A 21030-nucleotide genomic window follows, 5' to 3' on the forward strand; every position below is an offset into this window, starting at 1 on the left:
AGTGGAGAAGATAATTTGCATATAAGAAAAGTAATTGACACTGGTAACACTGGTAGTTTTAAGGAAAAAAAATCTTTTTTGTTGCCCTAAAATATGTAGTAATTCTTTTTTTATTCACGAATTAAATATGTATTTGACTGCAATTTATTTTGAAAGTCATAAGACTTTCAAGTCCTGAATATTCATATAATTTCTACTTGTGGATTCATTTTAAGGAGAATTTATGTATGAAATTAAATTAATTGCATAAATTAAATGGAAATAGGTAGAGGGTGTAATGACTACATCATTTTGACAGCTTAGTGACAGTGTTCAGCAAAACTAAGCCTCCAGAGATCTATGTTTTTGCTTAAACGAAATGTCTGTTGTATTATCTATTTATAATAGTCGAGTAATTTAAAACGTTTATTTTTCTAAACATTTTCTCATATGGCCTTTATAACTATTGTTATGGAAAAGTGCAATTTTCATCTAAAAATGGATATTGTTAATATACGAGATATCAATTCCGTGTTTCACATGTTCATTAAACTAATTTTCTAGAGTCAATTTTGAAAAGTTTCTGTAAGTGTGTGTTTGTTCAGTGTCCAGTTCAACAAGGCCCTGGTTTTGAACAAGGGCCCTGGGAATTACTGTAAGGGCAATATATTGGGAATGTTTTCATAACAGCTGTCCTAGTTAGAAATGTTTCATGATGAAGTTTGTTAGATAATTTCCCTTTTAAGACAGACATTTCTTGTTTCTGTGTGTACAGACAGGGGTAGGTCAAGAAGTTGGTTGTAAATGCAGAACCATAAGCCATTCTGTTCTGCTTACTACTAAAGCCTACTTTCTAAAGCTGTGTAAGTAACACCTGAGTATAATTTAGAAACCACCAACTAACTTTTAACCCTATCAATTTCAAATGCATACTGTCTATGCAGACAATTTGAATGTCACCTCAAGAGGTGAGAGAAAAATATAGCTCCCTATTTGTACAACAGTAGCAATTCAAAAACTGAATATGGTTTGGTTTGGTGGTAGAGGCAAGTTGTGAAAAGGAAGTTCTCACATAAGAAATGTTCCGCTATTGTACTTCACGTCCATTTGATTTTACCAGTAAGAAGAAATGAGCAATGAAGAAGGGGAAAGAGAGTAAAATTTCAAGGCATATCACCCAAACTTATTAGTTTTGTACCTTAAGGCCCACATGGTGAGCATCTGTTTTCTCTGAAGGATTTGGCTCCCGAGGATAGTACATTGAGGTCGTAATGTTGTGAGAACATTTGGCTCGCAGCTGGAGTGCTCTGCAGATTTTCTCCCAAGGTTTTTAGAAGGCCTTTATTTTTAATGTCATGTTAACTTACTATACCAGTGAGCTTTGGGGGGGTGTTTGCACCAATAGATTTTGAGTGAAATTAAAAAAAAACACAACAGATTTTTCTAAATGATGCTGTGTTGTTATGCACATCTTTTAACTATTCATCTTAAAGCTAACTTGCATCAAATTGACTTCTTTCTAGGTAAAATATGAGTGGAGAAAAAAGAGCATGGTTATTTAGGAAGTGTGAAAAGGAGTATTCACTTCTCTCATGAACATTTCAAAAGTATTAGAGATGCCTTTCATTATAACACACACACACAGCCCTTCAAACGACAGAGCAGTCACTTCAGAGCTCACTTAGATTTTAGTGCCTAAATGCAGCAGTTTTAGCTGAGAGAGAATATAGGGGAGCTGAGCAAAGGTTTGAAGGGGATAGATATTAGAGGTTTTGGTATTATATGGAGATCCTATCACACAAAGGAGTGGTCTAACTTCAGGCTGAGGGATTCTAGTTACTTTTCAGTATCTTGCTGGTGCAAATGAGACTGCTGAATTGATGGCACTGTTTCAAAGCAGACAGGTGGGCTCTGTACTGACCTGCTGTTTGAAGGGTTCCAAACAGATGTTTTTGGCCAAAGCAGCACTTCAGAAGCAACCCTTGGAAAATAAAGGAGTGTATTTTGAAGCACTTCATTTTTTAAGCCATTCCTTAAATGTCTGCACCTTCCAGTGGTTCTCTGGCATTCCATAGTGCTTTACCTCCCCTGCGGGTGGGGGAGGAGAGCAGGGTGGAGAGCCAGTGAAAACTCTTGTGCAGTTGGTTGTCTGTATGAACCTCTGGAGGCTGAGAAGCATGCAGGCTGTAGAGCAGTTCTGCTGCATGCCTTTATGGGCATTTTGAAGCATTTTGGGGCAAGGTGGGAGATGCACATCTGTGTGATGCTGAAGCACTCACTCTGGAATTTGGAGCATTTCAAATGCACATCTATCCATAAGCAAGCAGGCACTATAGAGCTTTTTATAATAGTGGAAGAAAAGGGAAGCATTCTTTTCTGTTCTTCTAAGGCATATTTCGTTTTCCCTTCCTAGAAGGAAAATGTCTCCAATATAATGCAGCAAGTCTTTGGTGTTGGGAACTGTTAGGCATGTCATAGATCAATCTAAAGCTAATTGTCATGGCAAACCATGATGACGATGATGATAATGATAGATCATCACCTCAGCCCCTTGTGAAATATCTGCAGTTTTCTTATTTAGGCTGTAGCTTCTGGTTCCTTTTTGTTTGTTTACATAGGACACTGTTGTGATATGGAAAGACGCATTTAGATCTTCATGCTTCATAGGAATTTGGAAAACTCAAGTGTCAGTTTACAATTCCAGTAGGTTTTTTTTTCTTGTTGAATCACATTTCTTGTATGATCTACTTTTCAATACAGGTACTTCAGTGTAGCAGACATTGTGACCCATAACCCTCATCTCTTGCAAGTCTGAGTGGAAAGTTTGTTTGGAATTATGGGATGAGCCCATTAGCTGGGCACCCTTGCTAATATGCTAAGCAATGGAATAGCTAACAACAAATAATCCATTAACATCAATATAATATAGGTTACATCCCAGTTCTATTATTCAGAGATACTGTTTCATAGTGTATGCAGACTCAGGAAAACAACAGTGTGTCATTTCTTAGTCCATTCATATTTTCAGCCAGGTAGAAGTTTTATATTCTGGAGTGCAATTCCACAGCAAGAAGTGAGATCTGTAAACATAATTATGAAATGTCTGTGACATTTCCTGTAAAAATCAGTTGTTCATCAAACAAGCCAAATTAATGTGTTTTTTGAAGTCAGTGAAAAAAAGACAGATGGACAGACAGACAGCTGTGCACAACTGTTTTGTATATAATCTCTTTAACCATTTTCTCACTCCTCAAACAACTGAACTTTCTATGTAAGTCAGAATGTTAGCTTTTAAGTATTTAGACAAACTTTTAAAATAGAAAAATTATAAAGTGTTAAAAATCAGGTTCAATAAAATCTTTGATTTTTCCATTCAATCCAGTCTTTGAAAATATCAAAGCCAATGTTTTTATTGAATCCAACCCAAGGTGTTATAATAAATCAATCAGAATATATGGTTGACTTAACATTTCTAATCCTTAAAGGCACTACTGGATGTAATTTATACTTTAAAACAAAAAAAAGTGGATAAATTCTTGTCAAGAAACTACTGTGGGCTTATAGTAACTATAGGCTCACAAGAAGAGCTCTGCCTTTGATTTCAAATATTGTAGGAAAGAAAGAATAGAAATAAATGGAACATTCTCTTTGAAATGCATAAAGGTAAATTCTGTGTATTCATAAGACACAGGATATTAATTTTATTTTAGTAATCAAGAAGATAGAAAGTAAATAATTGGCAAGTTTTAAATAGCATTAAGTTACTTCAGAAAAATTGCAGAGGATAATGAGGAACTCCAAAATAATCAAATAAAATGGGTGACTGGCTAGCACTGTTGCAGTTAAAATTCAACATAGGCAGATGCAGTGTAAGATTCACTGGAAAAAAATAATTTAAACTACTTGTACACACTGAGTTCTAAATTAAATGCAACAGGATAGAGTTTTTGGTATCACTATATATAGTAACACCAAAAGGAAGCAGCCTAAATGACTGATGTCCATTTTACATGAGAAGATGGTAGTAAGTAAACATCCATAGAAATAAAATGAGGTGTGTGGTTTTGGGTAAATAAAGTATATAATAATATAATATAGGACTGTGTTCTAGCTGCCAGTGCTGTTACAACTCTACATTTTTTAAGGCTTGCAGTTAGTGACATGCTGCATTACAATATTCAATAAAGCCTGGGGTAAACTTGAAAAATGTACCGGTAATTACTGATTAGGAGTGTGATGGAGAGTTCTTTGTTAACTCACAGTCTAGTACAATCCCAACGGTGACTGCCAACTTGTATCGTTTTTCCTTTTCCGTTATAGAAACAGCTATACTGTACAAAGGACTTATGTACTAATATCAGTGCATCCATAGTGAGGAGGAGGAATATAGTACAACTTTAAGAATACTGGCATACTGTATTTACTTTAATCTAAGATGAGGTTTTTTTCCTTATTCGGCGTGAGAAGGAGCCCTTCGTCTTAGCTTTGAGTACAGCCAGAGGGGATGGGGGGACAGCAGTTGCAGCTCTGGCCCTGAGCCTACAGTCAGAATTGGAGCTGCAGCCACTGCCCACCACCACCATTTGCCCTCCATAGCCTCTGTTCCCACCTGACCTTTGCTCCCTGCCACCGCTTACCTTCCTCTTACAGCTCTGGCCTCTGCTGTAGTGGAGTGCAGGGAACACAGAGCACGTGCTGCCTGCAGTCCCAGCCCACTCATGCAGCAGCAGCTCTGGCCCTGTCTTCTAGGCTGGGGCTGAACCTGCCGCTGCCATTACAGGTGCTGTATAGCTGGGCTGGGTTAAGAGGCAGCATGTGTTACCTTCACTTAGCCAGAGTGGGGCCCCAACAGGAGCTGGATCTGCAAGGGGAAGGTAAGTAGTAGGCAGTGGACAGGCAGCTGGGCTGGGAGAGGCAGCACAGAGCAAGTGATGGAGCGGAAGAGGTGCCTAGGGATGTGGGTACTGCAGTGAGGGGCAGGCATCTGGGGGCACAGGAATGGGTGCAAGTGGGGAGGAGTAGGTGGCAGAAAGTACTGGCACTTCTGGAGCAGGCATATGTCATGAAGACATGGGGGGTGGCCGCCAGTGGAGCAAGTGGTTCAGGGGACAGGCAACAAAGGGCAGGGGTCAGGCTACTTGACACCTCTGCCATGTACCCCACCACCACCTGCTCCCTAGCTGCTGCTTGCCCCATTTCAGTGGTGGGAGAGGGAACAAATTTAAGATGACCCTCCAAATATTAGATTCTTTCTAAGCATGGAAAATTATAACATTTATAAATTTTCCACGTCTGGAAGCTAATTATGGGGGATCATCTTAAATTCAGAGTCATCTTGGATTCAGGTAAATAAAGTAGATGAAGCAGTGCACATTTCTTATGTAGATATGGCCTATAATTTGTATAGCATTGTGTGCTTGGTAAGATTCTGGGTGCTACCTTTTAAGAGGTGCGGGAAAAAATGTGCAGCCCAGAGGGACATGGAGACTATTGTGGCTATACCGGCCCCTCTAGACATTCAGGTAAAGGTGTGATAGGATCAGATGCACAGTCCGCACAATCTTACCTCCTGCCATGCCACACATGCATGACAGAAGCTTAATGGTGAGATCCAGCATCAGATCCTATCACACTTTATTGCTGGTGCAGTGCAATAATATTCCTACAGAGGCATATTAGAAGCAAGCTTCTGCGGCTGTGAGTCCTTCAGCTGAAGAGATTCCAAGCCGTATCAGCATTCCATGCGCTACCATGGCTGGGAGTCTTGTCAGCTGATGAGACTCCCAGCGTGGGGGCATAGACTTTGCTGCACATGCAAATTAAAATTGGATAGACACCAGCTATAAAGTTACTACACATTTTTCAGCTCTAACTTTATAGCTCGTTGGACCTTTGCAAAGCGTGATTGTAATATGTGCATGTAGCCAGTCTAATTGTGCAATTAACCAGGTAATTATAATGTGTAGAAGGGGCCTAAAACACTTTTCACTCTCCTTATTCTGATCTGTTGTAGAGACAGGATTCCCCTGTAACATAACTTGATCTGCTATAATTTAGCTGTGGTATTATAGCTTCCTGTAAACCACAGTGTTATCTAGAATCTCTGTTGCCCTATGCTAGAGCCCTGCCCTTGATGAACCCTTTTGCTTATAACCACGTCTCCTACACCAAGGTTTTAGCAGGTTGGTTGTCATTTTCCCCTTGTGCACAAAGGGAATTCTATTCCCCTACCGCATCTGAATCTTTAGAAGTCTCTGTATATCATTCAGCCCTCTTACCATGCATAAATGGTCCAGATTAGGGCTGAGAATAAAACCCCTCATCTCCTTCAGTCATTCTGATGTCTGAATTGCATTTATTGACTGCTCTCCATCTCATTTAATTAGACTTAAAACAGGAAATTCTAATACAGGAAGTGCCGGGCACTCAGTACAGGTAGACATGTCATGCACAAACATTAAGAACATATTTCCTGCAACCACCATCTTTTGCCAGTTAGTCTTCCATATGGAGGAACTGCCCTCCTGCCTATTCATTGTTCCTTATTCCTTCAAGACCTTCCCGTGCAAGAGGTGTGCAAAAAGTGGCAACCAATAACATCACGAAGTGGCCTGTTTGATAGTACACGCTCTTGAATGTGCATAGTATTTTGTATAGACTCTTTTCTGAGGTTCTCTGTATCTGATTTAAGAATTAAGTGGAAATATTGTGTCAGGGGGAGAAGGATAAGTTTTGGACTAAAATAAATTGTCTTCTGGTAACATGTGGGAGGGAGATAAGAGTATCCCTTTGTCACTGAGGTCAAACATTATCTTTTAAGTGGAGACTTTCACTTCATTTTCTATCAGCTCAAACTATTTTCTCTTGCTTATTTCTTTATCCACGGAGCTGAAGTAATTTTACTAATTTTACTACCTGTTCCCAACACAGGCTTTTCTTGAGAGGTCAGATTAATTTGTCTATCCATGAAGCTTAAATACCACTTGAGGAATTTAGGAGTTGTGGTTGCTGTTGGCAAAAGTATTAGCATTGATGGCCTGTATTGCCTGGAGAGTTCAACTGGATTTGTATTTGTTTGTTTGCATTTTAACCAATAAATTTTACTCAGAGTAGAGCGATTTTTCCCCCCCCCCCCCCCCCAGAAAAATAACTTTTCTGGAAAAACAGGCTTCTAAGGAAGCAAAGCTGTTTACAGAGTAAATTTGGTGAATCATTCCAACCAAGAAGAATTAGGAAGGGAAAGATTTTGAAAATGTCTAACTTTTTCTTTATACCATTCAACGTGAAATATTTAATTTTATAAACAGTATAATATTTTTTGTCAACATTTTCAAAATGAGCTTTTGTTTTTATATGGGAATTTTTATCTAAAAACTGACCTTAATTTTATAGAAATAAGGGGGGACCTGAATAATCTGAAATATATTTTTTAAAATTAATATTTCAGGTCATATGAAACATTGGGGCAACCAAAAGTTTGTGGGTTTTAATTAAGAAACCTCATAATATTTTCCATGTTTTTCAGACATTGTATTGAAAAAAAATATATTATGTGCCCAGCTCCAGTTAATGCACAGTTTTAACAGGCTCTAAGAGGATGTGAGCTCATTGATGATATTTTAAATGCATTATATTCAAGTTTCCTCCTGGGTATAATATTCCAGAATACACAGTTTGGATACCATATCTGTTGGTTAACTTAACCTAATTTAGAGATTTAAAAAAAACAAAAGATACATTGGTAGTAAACAATGGGCTTACAACTATAAATTGTCTACAGGGTTGTTCAATGTAATATGCAATAGTATGAAGTATATGTGACATCCAAAGGAGAACATACTGTGTAATCACCTTGAGCTTAATCCAGACACCAGAGTCTGTGTGTATTCATGGTATAGGAAGGTTATTAAAACCTTCACCATTTGTGCTGTTATGGATAAAATGATCAGCTGTTTATGTGCCTGCATACTGCCTAAGCTTTCTTTTCCCTGTAAACATTGTTCTGTGTAGTCTTTTCTTTTTTAAAAATGGATTTTCCAGGAAGAATTGTAGCAGAAATTCACCTATTTGCAAAGCATCTGAGGCTACCAGATGTTGCACAATGATGTCTCCAAAGCAGGAATTGAATATAAAGCCCAAATATTAGAGCACTGGTGTTTACTAAAAACACCAAATCTTACCCTAAGATTCAACAATGCGGTTGGAGACAAGCTACCAAAATGACTTCATCTCTGTGCTCCCTAATTCAAATATGTTTGCAGAGGAATAGGAAGTACTCCTGCTCTAGCTTATCTTGAGAGTTGTATTGGGTTAAGTCTGGGTAAATGGAAAAACCTGTAAATGTTGATGAAAGCAGCTAAGTGCAATTATTAAAGGGAAATAGCGATTCAGGGAAGAATTTTGTCATTTTGAAGTAATATATACTGTTTGTATAGTTTTAGTATTTTTGTAATGTTACATTAATGTTAATATTTCTTTAAGATGCACGAATGAAATAAACTGTACTACTGCATAAAATCTTCAATTGAATGTTAATACTGTTTTTGCCGTGAATGCGTGAGGTTTAACCGCTGTTTCTTTGCCCTATATATTTTTCTTAAACTGTGACACATTCTGCATTGCTCCAGATAATGAGAGCTTATGTAATGTAAATACCTTTTAATACTTTAAGATAAGAGTGGATTAAGGTCAGAGTTAGGAATGTTTAACTGTTCATTTTCTGACCCTTTTATTTTTGGTATATTTTGCAATTAAAGGTTCAAATATAAAGTTTTGTATTTTGTGTTCTTGTGCATGTGTATGTAAGTAATCCATAGAATAAATAGTGTGAAGTTAAATTCAGTTTATCTTTGTATTTCAGAGAATTGTTATCCAGACCATTTAGATCATCTATCTTTTTAGATAACAGAATTTGTTTGCTTGCAAATTTTGCAGTTAGGTAACAGAAACAACTTTCCGATATCTTGCAGTTTAGGGGGAATTTCTAGGTGTGGGGGTGTTTCTAGGTGTGGTTTGTTTGAGAGATACGAGTATTCCAAGACTGATCAGTGGAACAGATCTGATACAGTGTAAATATAGAGTTTGAATGCTCCTGCCTTCTGATAAAGATGCTTATCTGAGAGCTACTGAGAAAACATCTTATTTTCAGAAAGCAGAACTAAGCATTATACTGTGTTAGGTGGCACATCCAAAAATCTTAATTGCTGTAGGATTTTTGGTACCTAACAGCAATTTTAGGTGCCTGATTCAAAATTTAGTTAACACCAAATGCTGGTAATGGCTAAATTCCACAGATATCTGTATTTTCACCAGGTTCACTAGGTATCTGAACGTTTGCTTCTGAATAGTTACAATATTAAGCAGCTGGTTACCTATCTCATACTGGAAACCCTGTTGGGATTCACAAACTAGGCATTCCTCTGGCCTCTCATGTATGGGGCTTGATTCAGTAGAAATTCTCCAAGTATTCCTGACAAAGCAGGCTTTTCATGTGGCCTCTTATGCACTAGCCCAGTGACTACAGCAGTTATGCAAGATGTGAGAACCCTGATTTCAGTTTCCCCTTCTGATTCAGAGAATTTGAACTCTCTGCTCCCATCTCCCAGAAAAGTGACCCAACTAAAAGGCTTTAAAAGGTCTGTGCTCGTGTGAAGGGTGTGCCTTCATTTCCTTCTGTTAAAGCTAGGAGGTGATCGGGTGTGTTAATCTGAAGTCAGACAGAAGGAAGGGCCGAGTGAAACCTTAGAGCAGTATGTGCAAGTGCAATAACTTTGTGGCTTATTCCCTGTTTTACCATGCTATTAATTGCATGGTTATGTGGCCAGCTTATTGCTTAAGACAGTGGATGTCAACTGGGAGTACGTGTACCCCTAGGGGTACTTAAAAGGGCTGTAGGGGGGTACACAGAAAGGAGGTAGCCTATAAATGCTCCGTGCGTGCATATAGCCACAGCGCAGCACACAGGCGGCGAGGAGCACAGCCTGACCATGTGGAGAGTAGTTGTTGGGCTGGTAAGTGTTGTGAGGGAAGGGACGTGGGGCAGGGGCTGTGCAGCTGGGGCTGTGTGGGCAGGGCATGGGAGTGAGCCACATGGGGGGCAGCTTCTGTCACTACATGCACACCCAGTAGGGCATGGGGGGGCGGGGGCGTGTGCCCCCTGATCTGCATGCGGGGCCGGGCAGGCTGGGGCCGGGGCAGCAGTGCTGGGAGGGAGGTTAGGGGGGCTATGACGAATTCTGGAGTGCCCGCCACCCTGTAGCCCCACTCCTGTAGGCCCCCATGGGGCTGGGGTAGGCACTGCCCACCCGGGCAGAGAATGGGACGGAGCCGTGGCATATCCAGGGGGCTTGGTGAGGGGGGCGGCTCCAGCGCTGTATGCATCCCAGGAGGCATGAAAGGGCATGTGCCCCTATATCTGCATGCTGGGCAAGGGAGGGCTGTGGGCTGGGGCCAGGGCAGTACCAGGCTGTTCCTGGTGGGGGTGTTGGACTGGGCTGCACTGGAAGCAGGTGTTGCAGGGGAGGGGCTACAGCAAATTCTGGAGTGGCTGCAGCCCTTCCTGTAGCCGCCTCCCAGTGTTGTCACCCCCTATCCCAAACATGGCACTGCCCTGGCCCCAGCCTGCCCCACGCGCAGATCAGGAGGCACACGCCCCCCATGCTCTTCTGGGGTGTGTGCAGCAGTGGAAGCTGCCCCCCCCCATGCCTCCCCGATGAGCCCCTGTCTCACTCCCTCACTGTGGGGGCCTATGGGTGCGGGGGGGGGGGCTTCAGCCATAGGCCCCCCAAACGCTCCTCTCGGGGCCACTGCCCACCCCGAGTGCAGCCCAGCCTTGTCTTCACTGAGAAGAGCCTAGTGCTGCCACAGCCCCAGCCCCCCTGCACCACACACAGATCTGGGGGCACATGCCCTCCCGGGCTGTGCACAGTGGCGGGAGCCACTCGTGGCTCTGTCCCATGCCCCACCCTAGCTGTGCAGCACCTGCCCCAGCCCCACTCCCTCCCTTGCTGCAGAGGCATCAATCTGCCCCCCTCCGTTAAAAACAAGAAAAAAATGTAAAGGGGTACAGGAGCTGAAGCTCTGAGTCAGAAGGGCTACACTTATTGTAAAAGGTTGAAAACCCCTGGTTTAAGACATGATTAGTGGTTAATTGTAATTTAAGTGTCATGTCTGCCTGGGCCCTGTGTGTGTATGCCAGCAGTTTTCAAACTGTGGGGCAGCCCACCCCCAGGGGGGCATGTAGGAATGTTGGAGGGTGCAGCGCAGTGGGGTGCGGGCAAGAAGTTTGCAAGGAGCCACTGCAACCTCTCAGGGAGATGCGGGGAGCCCCAGGCAGGCTCCACCAGTGGGCTGCTGTGCACAGGAGGTGCACAGCCTAGAGCCTCAGTGGGGTGAAGGCAGGAGGCACTGGAGCCAGCCAAGCTGAGCTGAGCCGAGCTGCAGTGGCTGCTACAATGAGGATCAGTGTGTGCCTGGCTGCACTGCTCCTCTGGGGCTAGCGGGGTAGGGGGGGTGCGAATAAAATTGTAAATCAGGGGGGGCTCCACTCAAAGTTTGAAAACCACTGGTGTATGCCCATGCAGTAGTTTCAACCTTCCAACTTTGTAATATAAAAAGCAGGTATATTATGTTAACAACGCTCCTGATATTTCCTTAGAGCAAGTCCTTTATGTGCGCTAATTGTGGCTGTGAATCTATTATTTTTCGACTAGTTGTACATGTTCATTGTTCACTTTTATGTATCTAATGTAATCTAATGCTTCTGAAGAATTAATTCTTCATAATACAGCGTATATGTCCTTGCTATGAAATCATATCACCCCAGCCAGTACATTCACACTTGAGCCTCATGTCAAACAGTTGGGGAAGTTTTGAATTATGCAGTCTCCCTTATCAGCTACTACCCTTCAGCTCCTGATTCTTTAACACACAAAAATCCAATTTTGCATCCAAAATATGTTCATTAAAAATCTTGGGAAAAATATGAAAAATCACTGCTGAACCTGCTTCTCAGCATTACTGTTGGCTACAGGAATCTGTGGCACTTGGTGACAGTAAACTGAGACTCCACAAGTGCAGGTGGGCATGAGAGAGCAAAATGTGTACTGGGTTGCCAGCAGGTGATCGGCAACCTACCGTGGCACCTCTTCCCCCCTTCCCCCACCCAGTGTCCCAAGCTGGAGCCAGAGCTGAAACTACCACTGTAGCATGGGGCACACAGTGATATCAGCTCCTGCTCTGGCATGGGGCATGTGGTGGGAGCTGGAGCTGGTGCGGTGTGCCTCAGGTTGGAGCCGGAGCTGCCACAGCCAAGTGCTCCAGGTCTCAGCTGGAGCTGCCAGAGGTGCTGCTGCCACTGCCATATGCTCCATAGTGTTGCCAAATGTTTGCAAATTCACTGACAACCTGGAAGCTTTGTTGAAAATGAAGCTTTTTTCACTAGGGTTACTGTTAAACCCCTAAATTTTAACCTGACCAGCGTCCTTGCCATCAAGGGCCTGGCAGGAGGGTTACATTTAAATTATTTAAAACATATCAGTAACAAGTTTGGTTGTCAGTACAAAGTTTGCAGATTGTCAGTAAAGAAAAACATTCTTGGATTGGCAACTCTGGTGCTCAGGGTAGAGCTAGAGCTGCCGCCACCATGTACTGTTGGCACCACAGCTTCCTTGTGCCCTGGACTGGATCTGGCCCCAAAGGAGCCCCATGGCCCAGATCCATCCCAGGGTGCAACATGAATTTGACACCCTTGGGGTAGATGTCTATAGACAACAACTTTATTCGCTACACTACCATGGTTCAGTCCCAGAATAAACCTGTCTTGTACATGCAATGAAGCAGATACCTTATGGAAAACAAATGGTATGTGACTCTGAAATTAAAGACTATCATAATGCAAACATATTGTTATATTTGTATCAAAACAAGTAGCCTTAATCTGGGCATTTCCTAGCTTTTGAGAGCTTGACGTTGCATTGTGTTTAATGGGGGAATGAGTGTGTATGTAATTTCCTAAGCATTAAAAACTAACAGGAGATGGGGGAGGAAGAAATTCCATCATGTGGAATTTAATTGATACCCAGAATTGGGTAATCAGAAGGATAAGACAGGGTTTACCACTTAAGTAAACTTAGTGAAAAATAGCAGTAGAATATTGTTTCTCTTTGGACCTGCATCTAAAACAGAATGAGATGCACAATTTGCCTGTGGATTTCCTTGTTGTTTTTTAGACAACAAAATTAAAACTAAAGAATTCTAGGTCCTAAAAGTGAACTCTTGGTTATTATAAACCTTTCTGCCCCACTTCTGTCCCGCATCCCAGATTCCTTCCTGGTCTACATTATTACTTCCTCTGCCCTCTCCTGTCCCTGTTTCTCTCTGAGCTCCTGCAACTGTTCCACACTCCACACTGGTTCCCCTAAAATGCTTTTTATGCCAGGTTGCCTGTAATATGCAGCTGAACTCTTAAAAAGATGCGTCAGAGTATACTTTTCAGGTGCTACAGTTGTTGCGATGGCCTAGCCCAATCCCCCCACCAAGAAGAGCTGCAGCTGCGCACATACACACAGCATTTATCTGCAACATTATCAGCCATATCAGCCAAAAAAAGCCAAATGTCAATAATGTCAATTTTCCTTTTATCAGTGCTGATATGATATGGACCAATGTATTGGTGTACCTCTATTTGTAAACCCGGTGTCTTGGGAAAGGGCAGATGTTACAATGGAGCTAGATTCTTCTCGGCTTGGTATTTAAAGTCTTGTTAATAAACTTTCACTCTCTAACTGTTAAAGCATTATTTACTCTCTCACTCACTAACTGTTAGAGCATATTTTAAATGTGTGCATCTTTTAATTTAAACTGAAAGCTCGTATAACTTGGGCTAGATCATTTTCCACCTGTTTTGGGCCAATTCAGTTCGTTTATACTGAGTTCCTGAAAAACTTAACACAAAAGTTCATCTTCCTAATTCAGTTTTAAGACATGTTACAAAAGTAGACAAATTAGTGTTTTTTAGGGATTTAGGAATGGTAAATTTGAATCACACTTAGACACTTAATAGGTAGAATAGGGTTTTTGACCCCTTGTATTAAATTCTGGCTTGTTTTAAAGTCAATGAAAATTTTGCCCCAGATTTTCAGTTTACCTGGCATTTTATCCATGGATTTATTTTTCTGTTGTTGAACAAACAGAAGTTTTATATATATTTTTATGGTTTTGCCTGTGATGCTGTGCGATGATGCAGTAGAACTTGTGTAGCAAGCTAGAATATGTGTAAGATTTTGTAGTATGAGCAATCTTAGAACTGCAGATTTCTACATGTAAATCATTTCTCAGGTATATATTACACAGCCTTTTTGAAAGAGAAGAGTCTATTTCTAGTCACCAGGGATCCGGGTTTTCTATTTAGCACAGAAAAATGTGGATTGTCTCCTTTAAAGGAGAAAAATGCAGAAATCTCTGGGTTTCCCCTTGCTGGCTCCTGGCCGAGGTCTGGCCTGCAAGGGGCTGCTTGGGGTTGGGAGGACCAGGATGCAGGGGCACCAGCAGTACAGCCAAGCAGCTGTGGAGAATAGCTCCCTCAGCTGCCTGCAGGTAAGTCTGTGGGGAAAAAGGTGGCATAGGCAGTGTGTGCGAGGCCAAGGGAGCATAGGTGATGTGGGGGCAGGGGTAGATTGAGGCGGCTACAGTGAGGGAGGGGGTGGAGCAGAGTTAGTGGCTGAGGCTGGGACTGAGGGCGCTACCCAGACAAGGCAGTAATTTGCGGCCATGGGGCCCAGCTAAGGGAACAGGATGAAACCACAAGTGGCTCATCCATGACGATAGCGGGGGGGCTGGATCCTTGCTGCTGTGTGCACTCCCAGGGAAGGGTCAGGCACCAGAGCTGACACATTGGGAGGGCATTTGGGGGGGGGGGGGGGGGCACATGGCCCCTCAGACTTTTGTGCAGGGCAGAGTAGGAAGTGAGTTACTCACTGTGGGGCTTGGGGCTCCCTGCCCTGCTGCCCTCCTCCTGGGGATCTCCATGCCAGCAGGCGTGACCTGGTGATGGAGGGTGAATGGGGTGGGGAGGTTTGGTGCTGCCACCGCCAAGACCCCCATGCCAGCTGAATGGCCAGAGTGAGGTGCCCCTGCCCACTTGGCAGCAGCGGGGTGAGGGAGAAGGGGGTATAACTGTACCGCCGCCCCCGCTGCTGCTGGGTGGGCAGGGGGTACTTTGCCATGGCAGCACAGCTGGCACGGGGTTCCTGGCACTGGCAGTAGCACCAAGCCTCTCTGTCCTGCTCAGCCCTCCCATGGCAGGTCCTGCCTGCTGGGCTGCAGAGGCCCCTGTGGGGAAGGCAGTGGGGCAGGAAGCCCCCGCATCCTCCCTTGCCTTCCATGGGGCTCCGCTCCAGCTGTGCCACCTGTGAGGGTGGGAGGCTCAGGGTTGTGCTTCAGCCACAGCAGCCACCATCTCCTGTAGCCCTGACAGTTGGGTGCTCCACCTGGCAGGGCTAGAGTGGGCAGGGGGCTGCAGGTCAAGTGAAGGGCACCAGCAGGAATGGGAGGACACGGGACTGTGAGTTGAGAGTGAGAGGCACCAGCAGAGATGGGGGGCTGTGGGTCAAGAGTGAGGGGCAGCAGGAGGACTATGGGGATAGAGGGCTGTGGATTGGGAGGAAGGGGCACTGACAGGGATGGGGGGGCTACAGGTCTGGAGTCAGAGGCACCAGCAGGGCTTGAGGGGAGGTGGGGGATGTGCTTTCAGAGTGAGGGTACACCAGCAGGGACAGGGGGCTGTAGGTCAGGAGTGCGGGGCACCAGCAGGGCTGGGGGGATGCAGGGCTGTGGGTTAGGAGTGGGGGACACCAACAGGGATGGGGGGGCTGCAGGTTGGGAGTGAGGGGCACTGGCAGGGCTGGGGGGAGCTGTGGGTTGTGGTGAGGGTCACTGGCAGAGCCAGGAGGCCATAAGCTGGGAGGAAGGGGTACCAGCAAGGACAGGGCAATGGCATATCAGGGCTGCTCAGCACCACAAAGGAGCAGGGAGACTGGGGTGGGGGGCAGCCACAACCTCAGCCGAACCCCCATCCTGGTGAGTGGAGGGGCAGGGGGAGCTATGATTTTTCATGATAAAAAACAAAATTAAATGCTGAAATACATAGGTATTTAGATGTATTTTATTACAAAGACTGAGGCACTGGTAGGCTTCCAAATTGCTTTAAAATAGTAAATATATCAATAAAACAGTTTGTTCAGCTGATGCCTATATACATATACATACATATAGTGGTCTTTCATTTTAATTATGGAAAAACATGGATTTGGTGGGGTGGGTTAATCGGAGAATTTTGGATCTGCAGTGAACATGCTTTGATTTAATGCTGAATTGGCTGACTGTGCCAGATGCTATGCTTCTGTATTTTTCAGTACAGTATCTTTCGGCTGTCCGTTATGAATTGCTGTAGTGGAAAGAGAAAAAGGAAGTGCAGGAGAGACAAAAACCTTTTGTTTCATTTCAGTGAAAAATAAAATGTCCTTAGTTTACTGATTCTTAGCCATTTTAAAGATTGTTGATCTTTCTTCATGACGAAATACATATATGTGCATTCTTTACTGTCTCTAATGTTTTTGCTTAATATGCAACAGTATATGTTAGAATTTTGTACATTATCTGATTTTAATTTCCTCCACTCCCTTTAGCAGTATATTTAGATAAATCATCTGGTTATTTCTCAACTGAATTATATTTTAGAATTTTCTGCATACTAAAACCGGATCTTGAAAAGAATCTAATTATTAATAATTTTTGGAAAGCTATATAGGTGTGACTGCATACACCATTTTACAATAAATCTAATCCCCTGAAAATAGAATTGTTGCTGCACTTGATAGAGAATCCTAGCTCAGATTACAAAAGACATCTAAAACAGCATATCCTTTCCTGCACACCAGTCAAGTACTTCATCCCCACTTACACAACTCTTCCTGTATTTATAGCTTACCCATCGGCATAGGTTAGCTGTCACCATTATATTGTGTTGTTGATGTACAGTCTAACTTGTACAATCTCCCCCCAGACTCTCTGCAATACAGTCAGCATAAGACACAAGAAAACTATGTCAGTTTTGAAAATCGAACCCTACTAATACAACCCTATGAAAAATTTGTTCCCATAGTAATGCCTGGTGCCTGGGCAGTCCCATGATTTGGGACCAGGAGCAAACCAAAGGAAGAACCAGGGAAACAGCCAGCTATTAAGTGTAAGAAGTACTTCTGCTGCCCAGTGAAGCCCTAAATACCTGGTAGAAGCTCCCAATACCCAATCCTCTGGTTCGTGTCGCTAGACTCTCCAGCAGAGGCTAATTCATCCAGATGCTTATCTCATTACCCCATCTGGGGCAGACTGACTGTGACCTAGTCTTCAGATCCTGGCACCATGAATACAAGTATAAGAACTCCATAACATGCAAAATTAAATCGCCCATAAGTGTTTCCCCCTATAATAATGCTACTGCATCCACCCTCATCAAGTGTGTACAATAAGATTTCTACTTATTCTTTCATATTGGAGTGGTATCTTCAAGGTAATTATCACCTGAATGTCTCTGATGTTGTGGGCTAGTTTTTCTAAAGAGATTATAGAGAGTTGTCTTAAATGTTTTATCTAACAGGAGGCTTACCATAGGATCTAAACTACTTTTTGCAACAGCAAGACAAGTAAGGAAATTTTTTGTTTCTATTAATGAGTTCAACCTCTGGCAGTCTTCTGAACTATGCAGTAGATAGAAAACTGGCCTAAAAATATGGTATGGAAGAAAACAGACAGCTAATATGATCTGGATGATCAAAATGTTTCTTTTGACTGTCCTGTGAATTAGATGCTTCTTTTCAATGCAAGTATTTTTTTGTATCTTACTTAGGTGATTGACAAGGGAATAGTATAATAACAACACTGCTATAAACAATAAAAAAAAACATGTGGTAGCAATGAGAACTATAGTCTTTGTAGTACCTTCTCCATATTCCACAATCATGTTATAGCATATATCTTCTTGATCTGTTCCTGAGTGGGAAATATACACTATAATTGGTATAGTTACACATAATGCAGTAAGCCATATGCTGATGCACAAATACTTGGCAAATTTTGGCTGACGAAACTTTTTCAGTGTTTGCCAATAAAAGGTGTTTTCATTAATGGACTGTGAATACTGTGTGTGGTCATTATGTTTCATCAGAGTTGCATACTGATTTACGGCTGTCCAACATAAACTTGTAATGCTGACATACATGCTGACATGTATAACCAGAGTTCCAAAATCACTTGCTATTTTACATATTCCAGATTTATACTTCCACAGATATCCTCTTGCAAAATAGGCAGCCAGAAAAGGCATAATACTACACATAAGTAAATTTGCAATGATGAGATTTATCAAGTAGATGTGCTGTGTTCTTTTTGGAGATGCATACCTCGAAAACACCCATGCAGATAAAATGTTTGCAAAGCTGCCTGTAGTAAATAGAAAAGAATAGATGATTGGCAGAGCTACTGAAGAAGCAGATGATGGTTGAAGACGACATGTTGAGTTGTTCATTAATGCCAGCTTTTCTTGAATAAATGCCCACTGAGCTGAAACAAAATTGCAGAAATTATTTCCGTATAATCTATATTTAATGTGTTTCTTATTTACTGCAGTTAGAATGTTCTTAATGATTCCTTCTCCTCTTTTGAATACTTATTAACCCTCTGTAAGCCTCCTTGAAATTATCATTTCAATTTACACATTTTGTTATGGCTTCTTGTAAAATTGGCAACTTTGGTATCCAGATCAAGTAGTACTAGCAAACTAATGAAAAACTAATCGTCCAAAATTTTAAGTGCATGGATCCTGAGTTTGGTAACGTGGATCACGAAAACTCAGGAAACCTGGATTTTGATCCAGATTTTGACAGAAATTTCTGTGATCTTGATCTAGGACAGTGATTCTCAGCCAGGAGTCTGTGGGACTCTGGGGTGCCTTTAGATCCTTTCAGGGGTGTCATAGGGTGCCACGTAATGTTAGCGCTGTTTGGTATGCAAACAGGATTCAGAAGAACGACCCAGGGATTTCAAGTGGAAATCCATAGTGTTAAAAACACCCTGACCTCTTGTGATGTTTTCTGAGTTCTTTACAAAAAATGAATTGCTCTATTATATTCTGTAGTCAAAAAAGGAGTGCAAACTAAGAGCTGGTATTTTCTCAGGGGTGCCTCAAGTCTATCATGGGGTATGCGATGTTTGAGAAGTTTGAGCCACTGATCTAGCACCTCAATATTCTCAGTAATAAACTGCTTCTAGGGCATCTTGATATTGTCAAATCAAAAATACTAAAGTGATCACATAATTGTCACGTAGCACTTGCTTGCTTCCACACAAGTACCATATTTATCTGAATCCAAGACAACTCTGAATTTAATAAAAGCTCCCAATAATGAAATTCTATACATGGAAAATGTATAAATCTTATAATTTTTAGAGTATAGAATCTAATTTTGGGAGCGTCATCTCAAATTTGTATCCCCCCTACTACTGTTGCCCCAGGCTGGAGCAGGACTGGAGCCATAACCAGAGTAAGTGTCGGGGGAAGCAGGGACTGGAGGGGCAGGCACCAACCTCCCCCCCCCCCCCCCCCCACACACACACATCCAGCACTTCTTGTACTCAAATCCAAGGCAGTGGTGTGCTCAGGGTGTCTCTGCACATTTCATCCTGCTACTGTAAAAGTAAAAAGGAAATTTAACTAGGATCCCCTTGATGTGATGTATAACTTGTTGAAGGATTGGAGCTCTAATTCATGTTGCAAGCTTATGGGGAAAAATATTAAACAGGGATGAAAGCTAGAAGATAAAAATCTTTTTTCTAAATCTATTAGAAAGAGCATATGATCAGATGCAGCGGAGAGATGGTTCTTCATAACTCTAATAGTTACAAAAGAAATGTATAGTAACCCAGATTTAGACCACAGAAGGTTCAGAATTTTTGTTTAAAATTTAAACAGTGCAAAAACCTTATACAGCTTTACAGCTTAGAAATGAAAGTAACTTTTGTGTAGCTGTTATATTTTAGTGCCTATTAATCCCATCTGGAAGTTTAAAGAAGATAAGTTAAATTCTTCTGTCACTATTAAGTATTCCCAGTATAATTATTACATTTAAATAACCTATAGATTAATGTTTAATTTTGATTGTTTGTAAATTTGTTCAGATGAAACAAACAAGGAATGAACAATCAAGCTTACCTATGAAACTTTTAAGTACAGTCCCCTGTAGAGCTCAGTATTTCCGTCTGAGAGATATTTCCTTTTCAGAATCGTAGTCTACAAAGTTTCCTATTTATTTACTTCTGCAAGTAGGGGAATCATCAGGGGAGAGAGGGTGTTGCTTAAAACTAAGAAAGTACAAAATTTTAAAAAAAGCAATCCATCTTTGCTACTTAACAGTTCTCAGGACTTGTGCTTATGTTTACAGTCCACTGTCTGCAATTTATAGCATAAATAAGAAGATGTAGTCTCACCCACAAAGTTTTATGATTAAATAAAAAATATCTCCCTCTAAGGAAATAAACAAGGAGGCATGTGGGGAGAGGAAGGATGGAGGATAACAGCAGTTTGCGAATATAATTAGGATATGGAAATATGAAGAATAATCTTATCTGATAATTTTCTGCTGACCAGTATTGGAAAACATTAGTCTCATTCTCTCTTCCCCAATATTGGTACAATGGTTGCTGCCTCCATGATATACATAATCAAATGCTATACCCAGAACTTTTCAAATATTTAAAATGGAATGGTGAAAATCGTGAAGTCATGCCTTTGGGCTTATCTACATCTCCAAGAGTTTTCCCAAAGTGGATTGGTTGTCATTAGAGCCCACTTGAGATGACAGAGTCTATCCTTACCTGAGTTACCAGATGAATAGGTAATGTCAGAGCAGCCAGTTGTTGCCAAATCTGCGGAGACGATTTGCAACCAGTTTGGTGCTCTAGGATTGCAAATCACCTAGGAGAAATTCACTGTGGTCC

General features: G+C 42.0%; 2 protein-coding genes across 17 annotated transcripts in view; one reads left to right on the top strand and one right to left on the bottom strand.

Moving 5' to 3' along the window:
* Nucleotides 1-21030, top strand: part of CASK (calcium/calmodulin dependent serine protein kinase) — a 419258-nt gene that overhangs the window by 219721 nt on the left and 178507 nt on the right. The gene's annotated exons all lie outside the window — the stretch shown is intronic.
* Nucleotides 16143-20569, bottom strand: GPR82 (G protein-coupled receptor 82). Its single transcript, XM_019487249.2, has 2 exons — nt 20246-20569; nt 16143-18597 (listed from the first exon to the last, which is right to left on the bottom strand). Exon 2 carries the CDS (start codon nt 18560-18562, stop codon nt 17525-17527), a length of 1038 nt encoding a protein of 345 aa, XP_019342794.1. The 5' UTR covers nt 18563-18597; nt 20246-20569; the 3' UTR covers nt 16143-17524.

The sequence above is a fragment of the Alligator mississippiensis genome, chromosome 1 (genome assembly GCF_030867095.1).
Source record: "Alligator mississippiensis isolate rAllMis1 chromosome 1, rAllMis1, whole genome shotgun sequence".
NCBI lineage: Eukaryota > Metazoa > Chordata > Crocodylia > Alligatoridae > Alligator > Alligator mississippiensis.

Excerpts from the sequence above, each read along its gene's own strand:
- GPR82 (XM_019487249.2), bottom strand. The coding sequence starts at position 18,562 with ATGAACAACTCAACATGTCGTCTTCAACCATCATCTGCTTCTTCAGTA.